This window comes from Chaetura pelagica, unplaced genomic scaffold (assembly GCF_000747805.2).
Source record: "Chaetura pelagica isolate M959 unplaced genomic scaffold, ChaPel_1.0 scaffold117, whole genome shotgun sequence".
NCBI classification, from domain to species: Eukaryota; Metazoa; Chordata; class Aves; order Apodiformes; family Apodidae; genus Chaetura; species Chaetura pelagica.
The window spans coordinates 6,461,274-6,475,693 of record NW_009954185.1 but is presented as its reverse complement, the minus strand read 5'-3'; the positions used below and the strand labels follow the sequence as shown (position 1 = coordinate 6,475,693).

The window sequence follows — 14,420 nt, the reverse complement described above, 5'->3', positions numbered from 1 at the left end:
CCGCCCCGCTCCCCTCGCCCTCCTCCCGCTCATGTCCTGCTACTGCAGGCAGGGCAAGAACAACCTCCCCCACCTCCCGTGAGACCAGTGCCCACCAGGCACCCAGGGCTCCCCGCCCACACAGCGCCCCTGCTGATGCCCAAGGGGTTCCCAGAGCGTGGGGGCCCCGAGCAGGCAGGAGCTGCATCTGGCAGACAGCTGGCAGGAGACAGCTGTCCTACACCCACAGCACAACACCTTGCGTGCCCTGCTCTCACCTAACACAAACACCAGGGGCTACTCCAAGAAGCTGCCCTACGAATGGAGACTGATCTCCCCTCCACGCCTAACAAAAGCGTCTATTCTTTTGCTTGCTCTGCCTTTCTACAGATCAACTTTTATTATTGACAGGGATACTTGACACATAACCACCTGCTTCTTAGTTTAATGACGAGAATGTTGTTCTGCCCTGCTTGTTCACACAGACCCATCTCTGCAATGCCTAGTGGTCATTATGTGTGCCATGATAACTATACTAATCACTAATCACTACTAATTGTGCCACTTTGCCCACAAGAGTAAGTGCAGAAATACCGTACACTGCGCTCACAATTCTGGATTTCCAGATCCTGACACATTTCCCTAAGTCTGAAATTTTTGTTACTAGCACAGTGGTCTAAATACAAGGCATCTACTAGTCCAGTCACTTCAGCCAGTGCTAATGGGCAAGGAGAATTCACCTGTGGAGACAGTGGGACACAAAGAAACTGGCAGGGTGCTTCTAAATGCCACTCGATATGGCTGTACACTGACATAAGCCAGGTTTGAAAGACCTGAAACAAGTCTGGTAACACACTGGCTCAAGCAGACCATTGTAAGCTTTTGTGGTGGGGGTTGAGTTTAGGTGAGTGATTAGGACTATGTCTTCCAAAATCTGTCACTGGTGGTCTGCAAGCCAGACAGAACTTTTTCAAGGCTCAACTGCCCATGCAGGAGACAGCACGATACAGTGTGACTCTTCTGCCATTTCAGATCTGTCTGCTAAATGAAAAAGGCAAAAAAATATCCAAACTCAGGTCTTTAAGGGTCAGTATGTCCACACTCATTCTCAACAGCTCTGTGGACCAGGAAGGGACATGGGTGTTAGATGCTGCTACCATCTACATGCCCTCACTTCGGATGGTATCAAAAGAAATGCAGATACCATGTCTCCCAGAAATGGTCAGTTGTCCCAAATAGTCCAGGCTTTTGAAACACTCCCTGCTCATGGGCATTTGCCTCTCACACAAAAGGCAACATTTCAATTCTGCTGAGCTGTCAAAGGCCACCTTGCTTTTAAATCCCATGAAAAGAATAGGTTGTCAATTTATTTTTTAATTCAGAATTTATCAGTGGTCAAAATGCTATTAAAAATTAATAGGCTATACTCAGTTTCTAAGATAAGATTATTACTGGCCAAAATAATCTTTCTTATCGTAAAGTTTTGGCACCAGGAACTGAATGACCATCTTCCAGCTCTTTTAGCCTCTGTGGTATACAACTTTTCAGCTATCATTAGACAAAAAACTGAGCTCAAAAACATGCATCATTAAATTACTCATAGGAGATCTCAAGTTAGAGGAATTCCAATTGACGTAACTTAAAAATACAAGCACTCCTTGCACCCCGTATCATTTTGTCTCTCACTCATTTATAATTTGCAATGTAAAATACCTTGCTCCTTTTTGGGAGCATCATCGCTGATGGACACATCGATGCCTTCTTCACCCTTCACACAGCAAGCTCTGAAGACAATTCCACAGTGGTGTCCTATCTTCGGGTTGGGTTCACAACTCTGTCCTTGAACTTGGGCAGCCTTTCCCAGCAAACAACAGTAACAACATGTCTGTAAAAAAAAAAAAAAAAAAACAACACAAAAACAGGTAAAATCCTGGCCCTGAACAAATCAATGCTAATTTTGTCAGTAGTGTCAATATCCCATCTTTGCAAACTGATGGAAAATTTTCTGCAGACAATTTAAGAATTCCTGGTACACTTAAAACTCAGGCATTTTAATCTGTAGTTGAGTTTAATGAGCTCAGTATCTGGCCTACACAGAGTCAAGCACTGGCAAGCAAGAACCTGGGTCCAGTTCTCACAGATATTGTGTACATGTGAATGTGTGCAAGGTGATACAGAGGACCAGAACAGTTTATATATGTATACGGAATTTTTTTGCTCCCTGCCTGCACAGCCCAGCCTCAAACACCAGCAAACAGTGGCAACTCTTTACACCTCTGCTTCCCTTTCATGTCCAGATCAATGAAAACGGGACATGACCAATGAACTGTGTGACTCAGTTTATAATTAAACTGTCTACTCAATGTCCCAGCAGAAAATACCCCCCTGAACTAACCAATGAACAAGTAAACAAACATGATTTAATCCAAGGTTAGTGTCAACTGGTCATAAACAGAAACTATTCTACTCTGAAACGCAGACTACACAGTCATACCTCATTTAAAAGGATCACAGTACTGACATGGCTTCCAGCAACAGAATATGATGCACATCTTCCAGATCTGTTGAACTATGGCCCCAAAATACATCACAGAATTGAACACAGGAAAGTTTATGCAGTGGAAGTTTCCTTTTATCTTAAATTGAGAGGTCACTGCTGATTTTCTCAGTTTTCTTCCTTGCTGTTAGAAAACAGCAAAAATATGTAGTTCTCTGGGAACTAGTAGTGCCTGCCAACTGCTATTGTCATGTAAAAGCAGATTTGAGCTTTTATGGATAATTTTATTATTCTTCCAGACTCTTTTTTTTTGCTTGAAGAAAATGGCCTGCATCATTAAACAGAGCAGATGGAATATAAAATAACTAAACATTGAACTAAGTGGCTGTATTTTGCTGCTTTAAATACCACACCTGTTGGAAAGAAGGCAACTATTTCATTTCTTTCATTAGTCTGAGATGTACACCCCTGCCTGTATTCTAAGTTTTCCTCTATGAGGGATTATATATGTTTCTCTCTCTGTTCTGCAATGCTAGGTTGTTTTAGAACCTAGAGCAGTGTGAAAGTAAAATTTTAAAAATCTTTTTTCCTTGTTTCTTCAATTTCTTTTTACTTCACAGCATTTTGAAGCATGTCAGCATGCTATTTTGCACTTTGTCTTTAAATACAGAACTGGATCATTCCCCTGCTGCAGAACACTGTAATCACAGGGACTCTTCCCTTCTGGCCAGTGCTGGGGTGTTGTTTTGGTGCCCACCATACCATTTAAGATACATGTTTTTTCCTTATTAACTACTGTTTGGTGGGATGGTTCCTCAATACCCACTTATTTTACTTCATTCTCCAACTACTTCCATCCAGTGTAAGATGCTCTAGTTTCATCACTAATATGTCTGGGATTTTTCCAAATTTTCTGTCTTGTTTGGATGACTTTAGAAATAAATGCTTGATGATCTCTTCCAAGAATTGCAACATTTCTGAATATTTATTCTGCCTAACATCCAACATTTTTCTGAGGCATCCCTCTCAAAATTTTTAACATCTGTCTATAATTCTTTCAGCTTTCCAATTTTCACAACCATAAATTAGAAGACAGAAATGAAAACTGAGTTGAAGATTCATTGACTTAAGCTTGCATATTTTTGACAAGCAAACCGTATTTAAGTTACTGAATACAGCTGATACCTTGCCAGATTTTGACATTATATGCTTCTGGATATCCTCACTGGCTTCTACTCTTCGGCAGATAAATTGACTCAATCTATTTCTTTGTCTTGCCACACAATGCTCAAATTGGGAATTACAGATTTTCTCTGGATTTTTTATTTTTTTTTTTAAAGAGTGATCATCAATTTTGCCATTTTTAAAGTGTTGAATTATCTTATGGTCTTTATTTCCTCCAGGCTGAGCCATCACTTTAAAGACCTCTGTCTCCAGCTAATGAGAATCTTTATGTACAGAGCTTGCTAAGTCTTGCAATGCTGCTCAGAGACTATATCTTCATTTAACATAATTGTATGCATGACAGAATCACAGAACCACTTAGGTTGGAAAAGACCTTCAAGATCATCAAGTCCAGCCATTAACCCTACTCTACCAAGTCCAGCACTAAGCCACATCCCCAAGCACCACATCTAGACAACTTTTAAACACACCCAGGAATGGTGACTCAACCACCTCCTTGGGAAGCACGTTCCAATGTCTGACAACACTTTCTGTGAAAAAGTTCTTCCTAATGTCCAGTATAAACCTCCCCTGATGCAGCTTGAGGCCAGTTCCTCTTCTTCTATCACCAGTTACTTGTGAGAAGAGACCAGCATCTCCCTCTTTACAATGTCCTTCCAGGTATTTGTAGAGGCCAATGAGGTCTCCCCTCAGCCTCCTTTTCTTCAGACTGAACAGCCCCAGTTCCCTCAGCAGCTCCTCATATAAGACTTATTCTCACAGCCCTTGACCAGCTTCATTGCTCTTCTTTGGACATGCTCCAGCACCTTGATATCCTTGTTGTATTTATGTGCTCAAAACTGGACACAGTATTTGAGGTGTGGCCTCACCAATGCTGAGTACAGAGGAACAATCACCTCCTTGGTCTTGCTTGCCACACTATTTCAAATACAGGCCAAGATGCCATTGACCTTCTTGGCCACCTGGGCACACTGCTGGCTCACTGAAACATTGGAACCAGTATTTATTCTAACTATGAGTGATGCATCTTGGTTTAACATCTTGACAAAGACAACAATTTATGTAGCTATACCACAGCCAAAGCGATCCAGAGATGTAAAGTGCCAAATGTTTTCTTAAATGATGTTTATGGCAACTGGCTTTTAATATTGATCCTAGAATATTCTGAACTGCCAGTCCTAAAGGCCAAAATTTCCTGTTCAACTAAATAAAAAATGCAGAAATGATGAATGACCTTGAGTTCAGAGCACAGTGAAGACCCTGTAGACTGCAGACATTGCCACGTATCTCATCAGTGAACTTGGAAAGACAATTATTCTCCTTTTATTTCAGTTCTCCCACTGTAGAATGGCAGTAACATGGCAATGGTAAGGGTAGTTTAACTGATGTTCGCAGACCACTCTAGTATTCTGAGATGCAGCAGTATGTCATTTTAACTATCACTAACCTCGTAAGGTTAATTTTTACATTTCCTTTTACACACTAATTTTTTTCAGGGTTGCTAGCCTATTCTGAAAGATTTTGAACTTTTAGTCCAGAGTGCAGTCTAGACTCCATGTTAGTTCAGTTCTTAATGTGTTCACAGCCATTTTCCAAAGGTTGCCAGCTGCCCCAAGGCATGTTGTGATGGGTATTCACCATTTGCTAGAACCATTGCTGCCTTCATCGCTGGTACAACCTAACAATCAAGTTGTTATTACACACTTCCACTGCCTGTAAGATTTTGCTTCCTAAGTGATCATGATAATAATCTCAAACAGTTTTCCCTTTGCCTCTCCCCTGTTATTAGCAAAAGCCTATGAAGATTCAAAGCCAGGTTTGGATCTTCATGTTTGGATAGAAAGATGTGTCCTACTTGAAGTCCTATGATCTCCTGACTGCTCTTACACCTTGTCTTCTCACAGGAAGTAATAAAGACAGAAGGAATAAATAGTTATATGTGAGAAAGTTGAAGATTTATTTTTTTGTGTGATTAGGAAGCACCTGAGATTGCCTTAATCAATAAGCTCTCTTAATTAAATTTTATAATAGTTCTTGATTATTTATGTCACTTCTAAGTTACCAGATCTGAAAAGGTAAACCATGCATTAGCACTGCTGTCGTGTGTCTGTCCACAAGAGGTCTCTCACTTGCTGAAATCCAGACTAACTGGTAGATGCTACAAAAAACAGACTGAAAAAAATAACTCCGTGGAATTTCTCACAACTTTTGAAGATCTGAACAAAAATTTAAAAATACGTTCAACCGTAAAAAGCAATAAAATGTTTGTGCTCAACTTATATACACAACCAAAGTATTTTTGACAAAACTAGGGAGATAAGGCTGTACTTGATCTTTAGAATAAGGAAGTTCCTATGACAAATTTTGGGGGAAAAGTCCAAACAACTTAAAGAAGGCCAAAATTCTACATGCAGCACTCCTTTTTGGAGTGCTGTTGTGGTGGAAATCTTCATAAAACCATCTGTACATCTCCTGTACCAGGAACAAATCTGGAAATTTATTACTGTCTTTTGATGAAGATTTTAAAGACTAATGATTAACTTTGCATCCTTTTTTTCAAGGCAAGAAAAGCCATGTTTCTAAAAACAGAGAGGAGGAAAGTTATGTCCAGCCTAGGTAGGATGCCTACTGCCTTTAAGCGTAAAAGCTGAGGCAAGTGTTTTCAAAATATGGTCTTTTTATCTTCTTTCCAATTGCAAGTTTTGGATTCAAAAGAAAGATTAGCTGCCTCATTTGCCACAAAGTGCTGCGATTAATCCTACTAATTGTATTACTAAATCGCTCTTTCTGCTTCCTTAAAGGAGACAAAGAAAATCCAAAATATTTCCTGTGCCACCTCAGCTAAACACTTGGCAAAGTGAGGCAAAATGAGATTCAAGCCCATGTGAGATGGGTTTGGTGTGAATGTAGAAATTTGTTTACCACAGCAGGGCACAATTACCAGATCCACTGTATGTCTCAAGGTCACCAGATTCAAAATGTGTTCAACAAAAAGAATGATTAATTGTTCACTGATATTAGATCATAAATCATCACAGACCAAAGAGATACTCGTACAGTGACTTCAGTACAGTTATTAAGTGTAGGATATTCGTACTAGGGAGCAAGAGGGCAGAATGTGGCTCACAAAGATTAAATAACACTGATTATGTTTATCCTAGTAAATGAAACGGGGACAGAGTGTGGGCTCAGGCACTGTCCCACAGTCTGTAATGTTTAAATATCAGCAAGCTCTAATGGCAATTAACTACCTCTCAGACAATGCTGAGGCATATTTTGGGGTTAGCACAGGCCAGCAAGCATTCCCAACAGCCCTCACGCACTGTTTTGCAGGGCAAAGACATCAGTTACGTGACATGAGCTGTTCTGAGCCATTTATTTCTCAAGACCCAGTCCATTTTGTTTACTAATACAGCTGTCACCATGAAAACCTGCCATCTTTAAGAAGTCTGGCCATTTAAAAAAACAACATTAACTCTTCTTCTTCATGCTGACAAGCCCACATATGGAAATATCAGTCAACTGATGGGGAAAGATGACTTCCTTGAACAGTTGCATTCTGTTTTAGAGCTGCCTCATAGCATACATTTAAAATAGTGTTGCTGTTGTAAACCTATCTTGGGTAGCAAGCACCCAAATCTGCAGGGAACTCATTATCACAGACCTTGTTCATTTGTTCATAGCCCTTCAAAGTACTGACACAGAGGGCTAGCTATTTTTTTCATGATTTATGTAGACAGGCTTCCTAATAGTAAAGGAGGCAGAGAAGCAGCTCCACACCAAGAGCAGGGCATACCCTGGACATGGTCAATAGGTGACACATATCCCCCTTCTGGGACACTCCACCCATGGAATAAAATCACGTTACACACACAGACAAGTTCGTGACAATCCAAAAATGTCAGCCTCATCAGCATGTGTTCCCTTTCTTCTACTCACAGAAAGAACATGGATTACTTCACAGCCTTGGCCTTAGCAGCATCCTAGCAACATGATCAATCTGACACTTCGAAGACATACAAGACCTGTAAGTCAGATGTTTTCTGCCATCTACTATACAGTAGGGTTTTTTTAATTGGATGAACCAAAACATTCTGTATCTTTCAGCAATGGACAGAAGTAAAATCACCCTCATGTATTTTCATGACCACTGAAATATATAACAGGACCAGAGCTGTTCACGACTAGGTCATGATCAAGGTCTGGTGGAACTTTCTTCCAAAAACATTCTGTCTCCTTTCAAGAAAGGAGAGACAAAGACAGCAATAAAGGGGGAGGGCAGGGCACAGATTAAAGATGCCAAGGATAGGCATTTTTATTCTAATATCAATTACTATTATCATAATCTTACACATCTCCATTCAATTGTTAATCAGTGTCTTGTTAACTAAGGACATGTACACAAGCTGGAAGTATAAGTATCCTAAGATTACTAACTTCAGTCCTACTACTTTGGACCACCAATACTGAAAACCACTGAGTTTGACATTAGGCTGTGAGGCTCTAATGAAAGCTGAAGTCTGAAAGACATCAGAGTTTCTCACCCATCCCTTCCTATAGTATTGATGTCTTCATGCAAATGTAGTTTCCTAGCTAATTGCCCATTCTTTCCATCCTTTTGCCTTCTTCTCTCTTCCTCTGCTCAAATGTAATGAGACAGTCTGCTGCGCTCAACAAGGAACAGTTTCTCCCAAAGAAATAAAAAGCCACAGTCTTAACAGAGGGATGGATGAGGTGTAGTTGGGGAAAAAGTACTTCTGTGCATCAGAGTATGGTAACCCTCAAGGTCAAACCTTAATACAAATCTAGACAGTCCATACCATTTCTTAAATATGGACAGGATTAGCTCTGATTTCTCACCTTGAAGTATTCAGTTTCACAGGTCGAATTTTCACCAATCTGTGAGTCACACTCCTCACGCACGTTGGCAAGTTCAATCCCATCTGAACAGTATTGCTTCTCCAACTGGCTGCGGCAGCACTGCACCTGAGTCATGCTGATGGAAGCAGTGGGAGAAGAATGTCATACATGGGTCAAGAACAGATGGTACAAGTTTTGGCAATTGTCACTTGCACTAGTCTCATCAAAAGAGGTCCCTGTGGGCACGCATTTGAGTTGCAAAGCAAACTATTCTCTAGAAGGCATAATGTCTAGGTGATACATTTAAAATGGTCTAACTACCTGTCCTTGCAATCTGTCCTAACCCTTTTTTTAAGCAAATGGATAATTTCAACCACATTTGCCACAGGGCTCAAGGTCTTCTTGCATGTTTTGTGGCAGCTGGTGAGAGAAGAGAGGATGCTGAGAACCACACTGGTGCTCCGACTGATGGAAGAGAGAAGTCATCGTGACAGCCTGCAATCCCATGGCCAGTCCACCCTGGCACCTGCTGCTCCTTGCTCAAAAAGCTCCAGCGTATAGAAGGAAGCTCAGAGTGTTGCTTTGTGGAACAAGTGAAGATGCCAAGGGAAGTCATAGTGAGAAAGTGTACTGCAAGCAAAAGCCAAGAAAGACAAGGGAGAACAGAGTATTTACACAGCAGGAAGACGTGCAGAAGAGACAGGATGAAAATCTGCAGGCAACTCAGCTTTGTTAGTTCCACTGCTCACAAAATCATTCTATTTTGCCGCAGTTTCAGCAAACAAATTGAAAACTCCTCCTGTAGAAAAAAAATCTGTGTAAGGAGGCTTTCAGCTCCTTCACTCCCGTTGCCACTGCCACTAGAAGGCACAGCTGTCACCATTAAACCTTTGAAAAGAGGTATCTCCCTCTCTATAGTCAGTTTTTATGTGTAACTCCACTTTGCTGGGTAGCATTGCGGGTGGAACTTGCAGTTTAAAGCTCTTCCACAGCTACCTCCTGTAACAGACACTGGGAAACACAGGAAAAAAGTTAAAGAGTAACCAATGAGACATACCAGGATATAAACATATCCGAGAGTTTTGCAATACTCCAATTTCACTAAGAAACTAAGTTGCTAAGAGGAAAATAAACTATCCTAAAGGCAATCCAAGCTGATAAATTCTATTCATAGTATGACAAGGACACCTAACAGGCGTGCCCTGATATGTTAGAGGTCTGTAAGAAATGCACAGAAAAGCCCTATAAATGTACTTTATATACCCATCAGCATGAGAAATCTTACACATCCTACAGAGTATTCACCTTTTTGGTTTTTTTCCCCCCTCAACTCTAGTTATTTCATTTAATGAGTAAAATCTTTCCAAGGGCTACCTACAAGTACATAAAACTATATAAAGATATGCAGCAAACCAGTACCCGCTACTCTTAAGAATCCTTTATTAACACTGTTGGAAATTTAGGAAATATAGGGAAGAGGGATGAGTTAGTTGCACCACTGAACTACAGGCTTCTGCTGGTGTCATCTGACTAGTGGGTTCCCATGCATCACCTCTGAAGGAGCTTCCCTGCTCTCAATGACCATAAGATAAGCCTTCAGCTCCCAGGCAGCATGTGGGAGTTCCCCAGCTCTAAGGTCAGGCCATCCAGTCCAGCCCACTAAAAGCAGGGTGCTGAGCTCAGATTCCACATTTCTATGCATATTGGTGAAGTTGTCAGGGTACATTCCTGAAGACCCCCAGTTCGTATTTGTTGGATTTGGTAATGATCTGACTGGGCAGTTCTTATTCATACAAAAAACAGCTATGAGATTTCAATGCATAGGAACAAAACCCAGGATAAGTTGATGAACAAATTATTCAAAAATAGATGCTAAATTCATCGCTACAAGTTAAGCCCAGGACAGTAACTTTATTTGGCAGAATATTTTAAGTTTTTGATATTTGATTTAGTTCCAGTTTGGAAGAATATGTAGCTTTTTTGTTTCTGAAATTCCCTCTGAAGCAGAATTTCCATTCCCTGCCCAACTCTGGGGTGGTCTGACTCTCAAGGCTTTGGAAGCCTGCAAAACCTGAACTCCAAGCCCAAGAGTGTGGGAGCTGAGACTTTCCAGCTCCTTTAGCCCCCTAAGTCCTGTTGAGGAGCTAGATACATTAGCCACAGACAAACAAACAAACAACAGCAGTCTTTCAGTAGATCTGTTTGATTTCCAGTGTGGTGGTTTGTTTTTTCTTTTTCAAATACAAGTCATCTCTTTGAAATCTCTGACAAATTGGCAATTTCAACCAAAACAAAAAAGTTTCTTAAAATGTTTCCCACAGCTGTATTCACAAGTCATGTGGCCCAACCCAACTGTAATAAGGAATTAAACATCAATTGAATACTAGATTAAAATACCATTTGTTCAGTCTCAGAATGACAACAATAAAATCACACTTCATTGCTCAAACCCTACAGTGAAGCTGCACTGGTAGCAAATATTGCTTGAGACTGCAAACACTTGTGTGGCCATAACAGAGGTAGAAATCCTTGAAAGAAGGCAGAGAAAAATGCTAGAAAAATCTGCACCATACCAGTCTGCTGGTTGCAACTCAGCCTGCCCCAGCTGACCATCCCTCTCCCTTTGCACACCAGCCCACGTGCTGATGTTCACTAGAGCTTACCACCCCAAGCTCTTCAGACTCCAATACTTCTGAGGTGAAGGGTGTTTCTCCCTGTCTTGGCTAAGTTATGTGTGTCTTCCTAGCTTAGGCCCTAACATAATAAATGCCCACTTTCTATTCGGCAGCAGCGTAAAGAAGCCACCCCTGTTGTCTAATAGGACATTTAAGTTTGTCTCTTTGTGTGCATTTTTCAGCTCTTCCTGTGTAGCATTCCTCTTAACTTCATGGCTGTGGACAGCTTATCATATTGGCCTCGTAAATAAATGTAAGGTGGAGGAGCACTTTCCTACATTACCCCTAATAATTAAAAAAGCCAAATACTACTTCCTCCTTTTCAGCCATATTCTGATTTTCAGTTAAAACGGTGCAACAGAACTTTACTGAAAAAAACAGGTATTTACAATATGGCTTAAAGCACTAACTACAAAATCTCTTGGAGCACAAGGCCTCATAACTGATGTTCTGTCAGGAAATTTCAGGTAAAATTACGCATCTCTGAAAGATGAGTTTTATTCATGGCTCACTAGGGAACAGGAATTATTCACACATTTAAAAAATCCTTTGTTGTAAATGCTGATCTAAAATTAAACTTACTTCATTACTATGTAATTTTAATATAAATCAAGTAAAGAAATCATGCTTTCTATTTGCACTTTTAGTTAAAATTTAACCAATGTGTTACTAATTTTCATGGAATAAATTTCCAGCCAAAAATCTACATGCCCACTTACTTCCACAAACTTTTCACATTTACTATTCTCCTTCCCAGAGGATGCACTCCTCAACCAGCAGAGACTTCATAATCATCTATCTTTCCTTTAATTTCTTTCCATTAAAATTTAACTTTGCTCTGAAGACAATGTCTTTGTTGTCAGCCTAATTTCACTACCCTCTGGCTCTCTCTTCTCCTACTTATTTGTCAGTCTTCATATTATCTCAGTGCTTTTCATGTGCACAGTAGAAGGTCTTGGACAAAAATATTATAATTAAACAGGGAATTATTCCACTCCAGAGTTACTTTGCAAAAACAAGCTTCACCCTTAGTCCTTTCAGTTTGCAGTCAAACATGCAGCAATCATGAATTTAGGAAAATTCAGAGCAAAGGCACGTTCTGGCATGATGAGTGACACAACAGGACAAATTACAATAATAAAAAGAGCCTCAGCAATGAAAATACATATATTTGATCACGTGTTATAAATCAGCAAAGGACTCAAGTAGAAAAAATTGAATCAAAAAGCTTCAAAATTAATCAGCTGCAATCCTTAAACAACTTTGTAGGTTACATAATAAAAGTTTTCTTGAAGGTAAAGGGTAAAATTACATTGGTATTATATTATGTAGAGAAACAATACTGATAAAAGTTGAGGCAGAGGAGGACTGAGTTTCACATTATTCACAAAGTCAAGTAAGCAAGTTATCCTAGATGTGTGGCAATAAAACCCTCACAGACTATGAAGCTAAAACTCTTAGTGACTGTGAGGCACACTTAGCAAGCTACAAAGATACAATAATTAATAAAGACAGCTTCTCCAAAAATAACTTTAAACAGTCACAATTATGACAGCCAAAATCTTGGGCTCCTCCAAACTTACAATGGCATAAATCAATAAACATCTATCAGCAGTTAAACATCTGGTGCCTATCACTCCAAACACTCTTGTCTTATTACTTCCTTGTGTTCCATCCTAAGTCCATACCCAAGTGCTGCCACTTGTCTCTGCTTGGGAACATGGATCACCTTTTACTTCTGTTCTTGTACAGTACCTAACAGTGTTTTGTAGTTGCTTCTTTTATGCATTTTTTGCAACACAATAAATAATATTATTCCCAATGTTACTCCAAAAAGACTTCACACAGTGCTAAGGCATGCAACTCTCATATGGAGATAAGCTGTTTCTAGCCCAGTAATTAAGCCCACTTGCTAAGAGCTCTGGGCAGGGGAAATTCTACATTTCAGAAGAAGATTTATTGGGCAGGTTGAGTTCCAAAAATAAATGGCAGCTGTTTCCAGCTACTCTGAGTTTAACCACATCACAATAAAATGGATGAATGGGCAAAAAGCTTCTGTTATTGACAGCCAAAGGTATAATTCATTAAAACTCTACACTCATATTTACTGAGTCATGAAGACACAGAGAAAAATACTGTCATTTTCCAGAATGATAACACAATGAGGTATATACATTTGTGGGACAAGCAACTGCAATAAGAGATTGCAGATGTGACTGGATATTGAGCCTTGTTTCAACTTACATGTAACTGAGTAACACTAGCCAGATGATAGATCTTATGAATTCATGTCAACTTCAGACTGGGGGCTGGCTGACCTTTGGTGTCGGACAAGAAAGTGAGCACATCTGCAGTTTAAACTGTAAGTGATGCTCACAGATATAGCAAGCCCCTCAAGCAAAAGAAACTTAGCAGGAAGGATCCTAAAAGATGTTGAAACCCAGAACTGTCAGATTGTTTCTACGAGCATGACAGATACAAGAATGTCAGTGCATGCATGGAAACCCTTCTGGATTACTATGAAAGTGCTTTGAATGGTTGGGAAAAGGTCAAGGGGGTTTAATTCTAAATCAATAAGGCAGCTTGTTCCTCATGTGATGGAAAAAAATCAATAAATAAAAAGCAACAGAAACTCCAGCAGTGGGGTTGCTTTGAAGGAAGGACTGAATCTGAGATGATGTTACAATATTATTATGCTAAGCAGAGGATTCAAAAACAGCATGTAAATTCTTGTAAAGCATTTTCAGGAAAGTACTCACTTCCAGTCTGTTCTGTGTTGCAAAGTAACTGCATAAAATCATTTTTACTTCAGTAACTTCATCAGATCTGCTCACTTGAGAATGCATTCTTCCCTCACATCCAACTGCTAACCTTGCAAACCCAAGCTGAAACACACAGGGCAAACAGCTCCATCTGGCATGAAGTTATATGGGTTTGTACACCCAAGAGGCCACAGGTTTTTAGAGCACTCAAAGTCAGATGATCTACATATCCAACACTGCGCTGCACTAGACAGTCAAAAGATTCCAGCTGGGGTTTAAATGACCACATAAATGATTAATATCTGTATCCCAGCAGCTCCCATTGCATGTATGTGTCCAAACAGGAAACAAGTTATTTTGAAAATCTGTAACCCCTAAGACATCCTGTGCCATATTCTCACCTGTCTAAACCTCAGAAAGTGCAAGGAACCTGATTTTGCTCACATCTCTGTGCAGCAGGAA

The 14,420-nt window shown here is 40.1% G+C and overlaps 1 protein-coding gene across 3 annotated transcripts in view; it reads right to left on the bottom strand.

The window, feature by feature from the left end:
- Positions 1-14,420, bottom strand: part of FBLN1 (fibulin 1) — a 64,526-nt gene that overhangs the window by 48,001 nt on the left and 2,105 nt on the right. For 2 of the 3 annotated variants that reach the window (XM_010002967.1, XM_010002968.1), the window contains exons 2-3: positions 8,522-8,657; positions 1,693-1,864 (exon numbers count right to left, since the gene is read on the bottom strand). In XM_010002967.1, the coding sequence (XP_010001269.1) occupies positions 1,693-1,864; positions 8,522-8,657 (308 nt within the window). Of the gene's footprint in view, positions 1-1,469; positions 1,488-1,692; positions 1,865-8,521; positions 8,658-14,420 lie in introns of all 3 variants that reach the window. The other variant, XM_010002966.1, reaches the window with a different exon arrangement.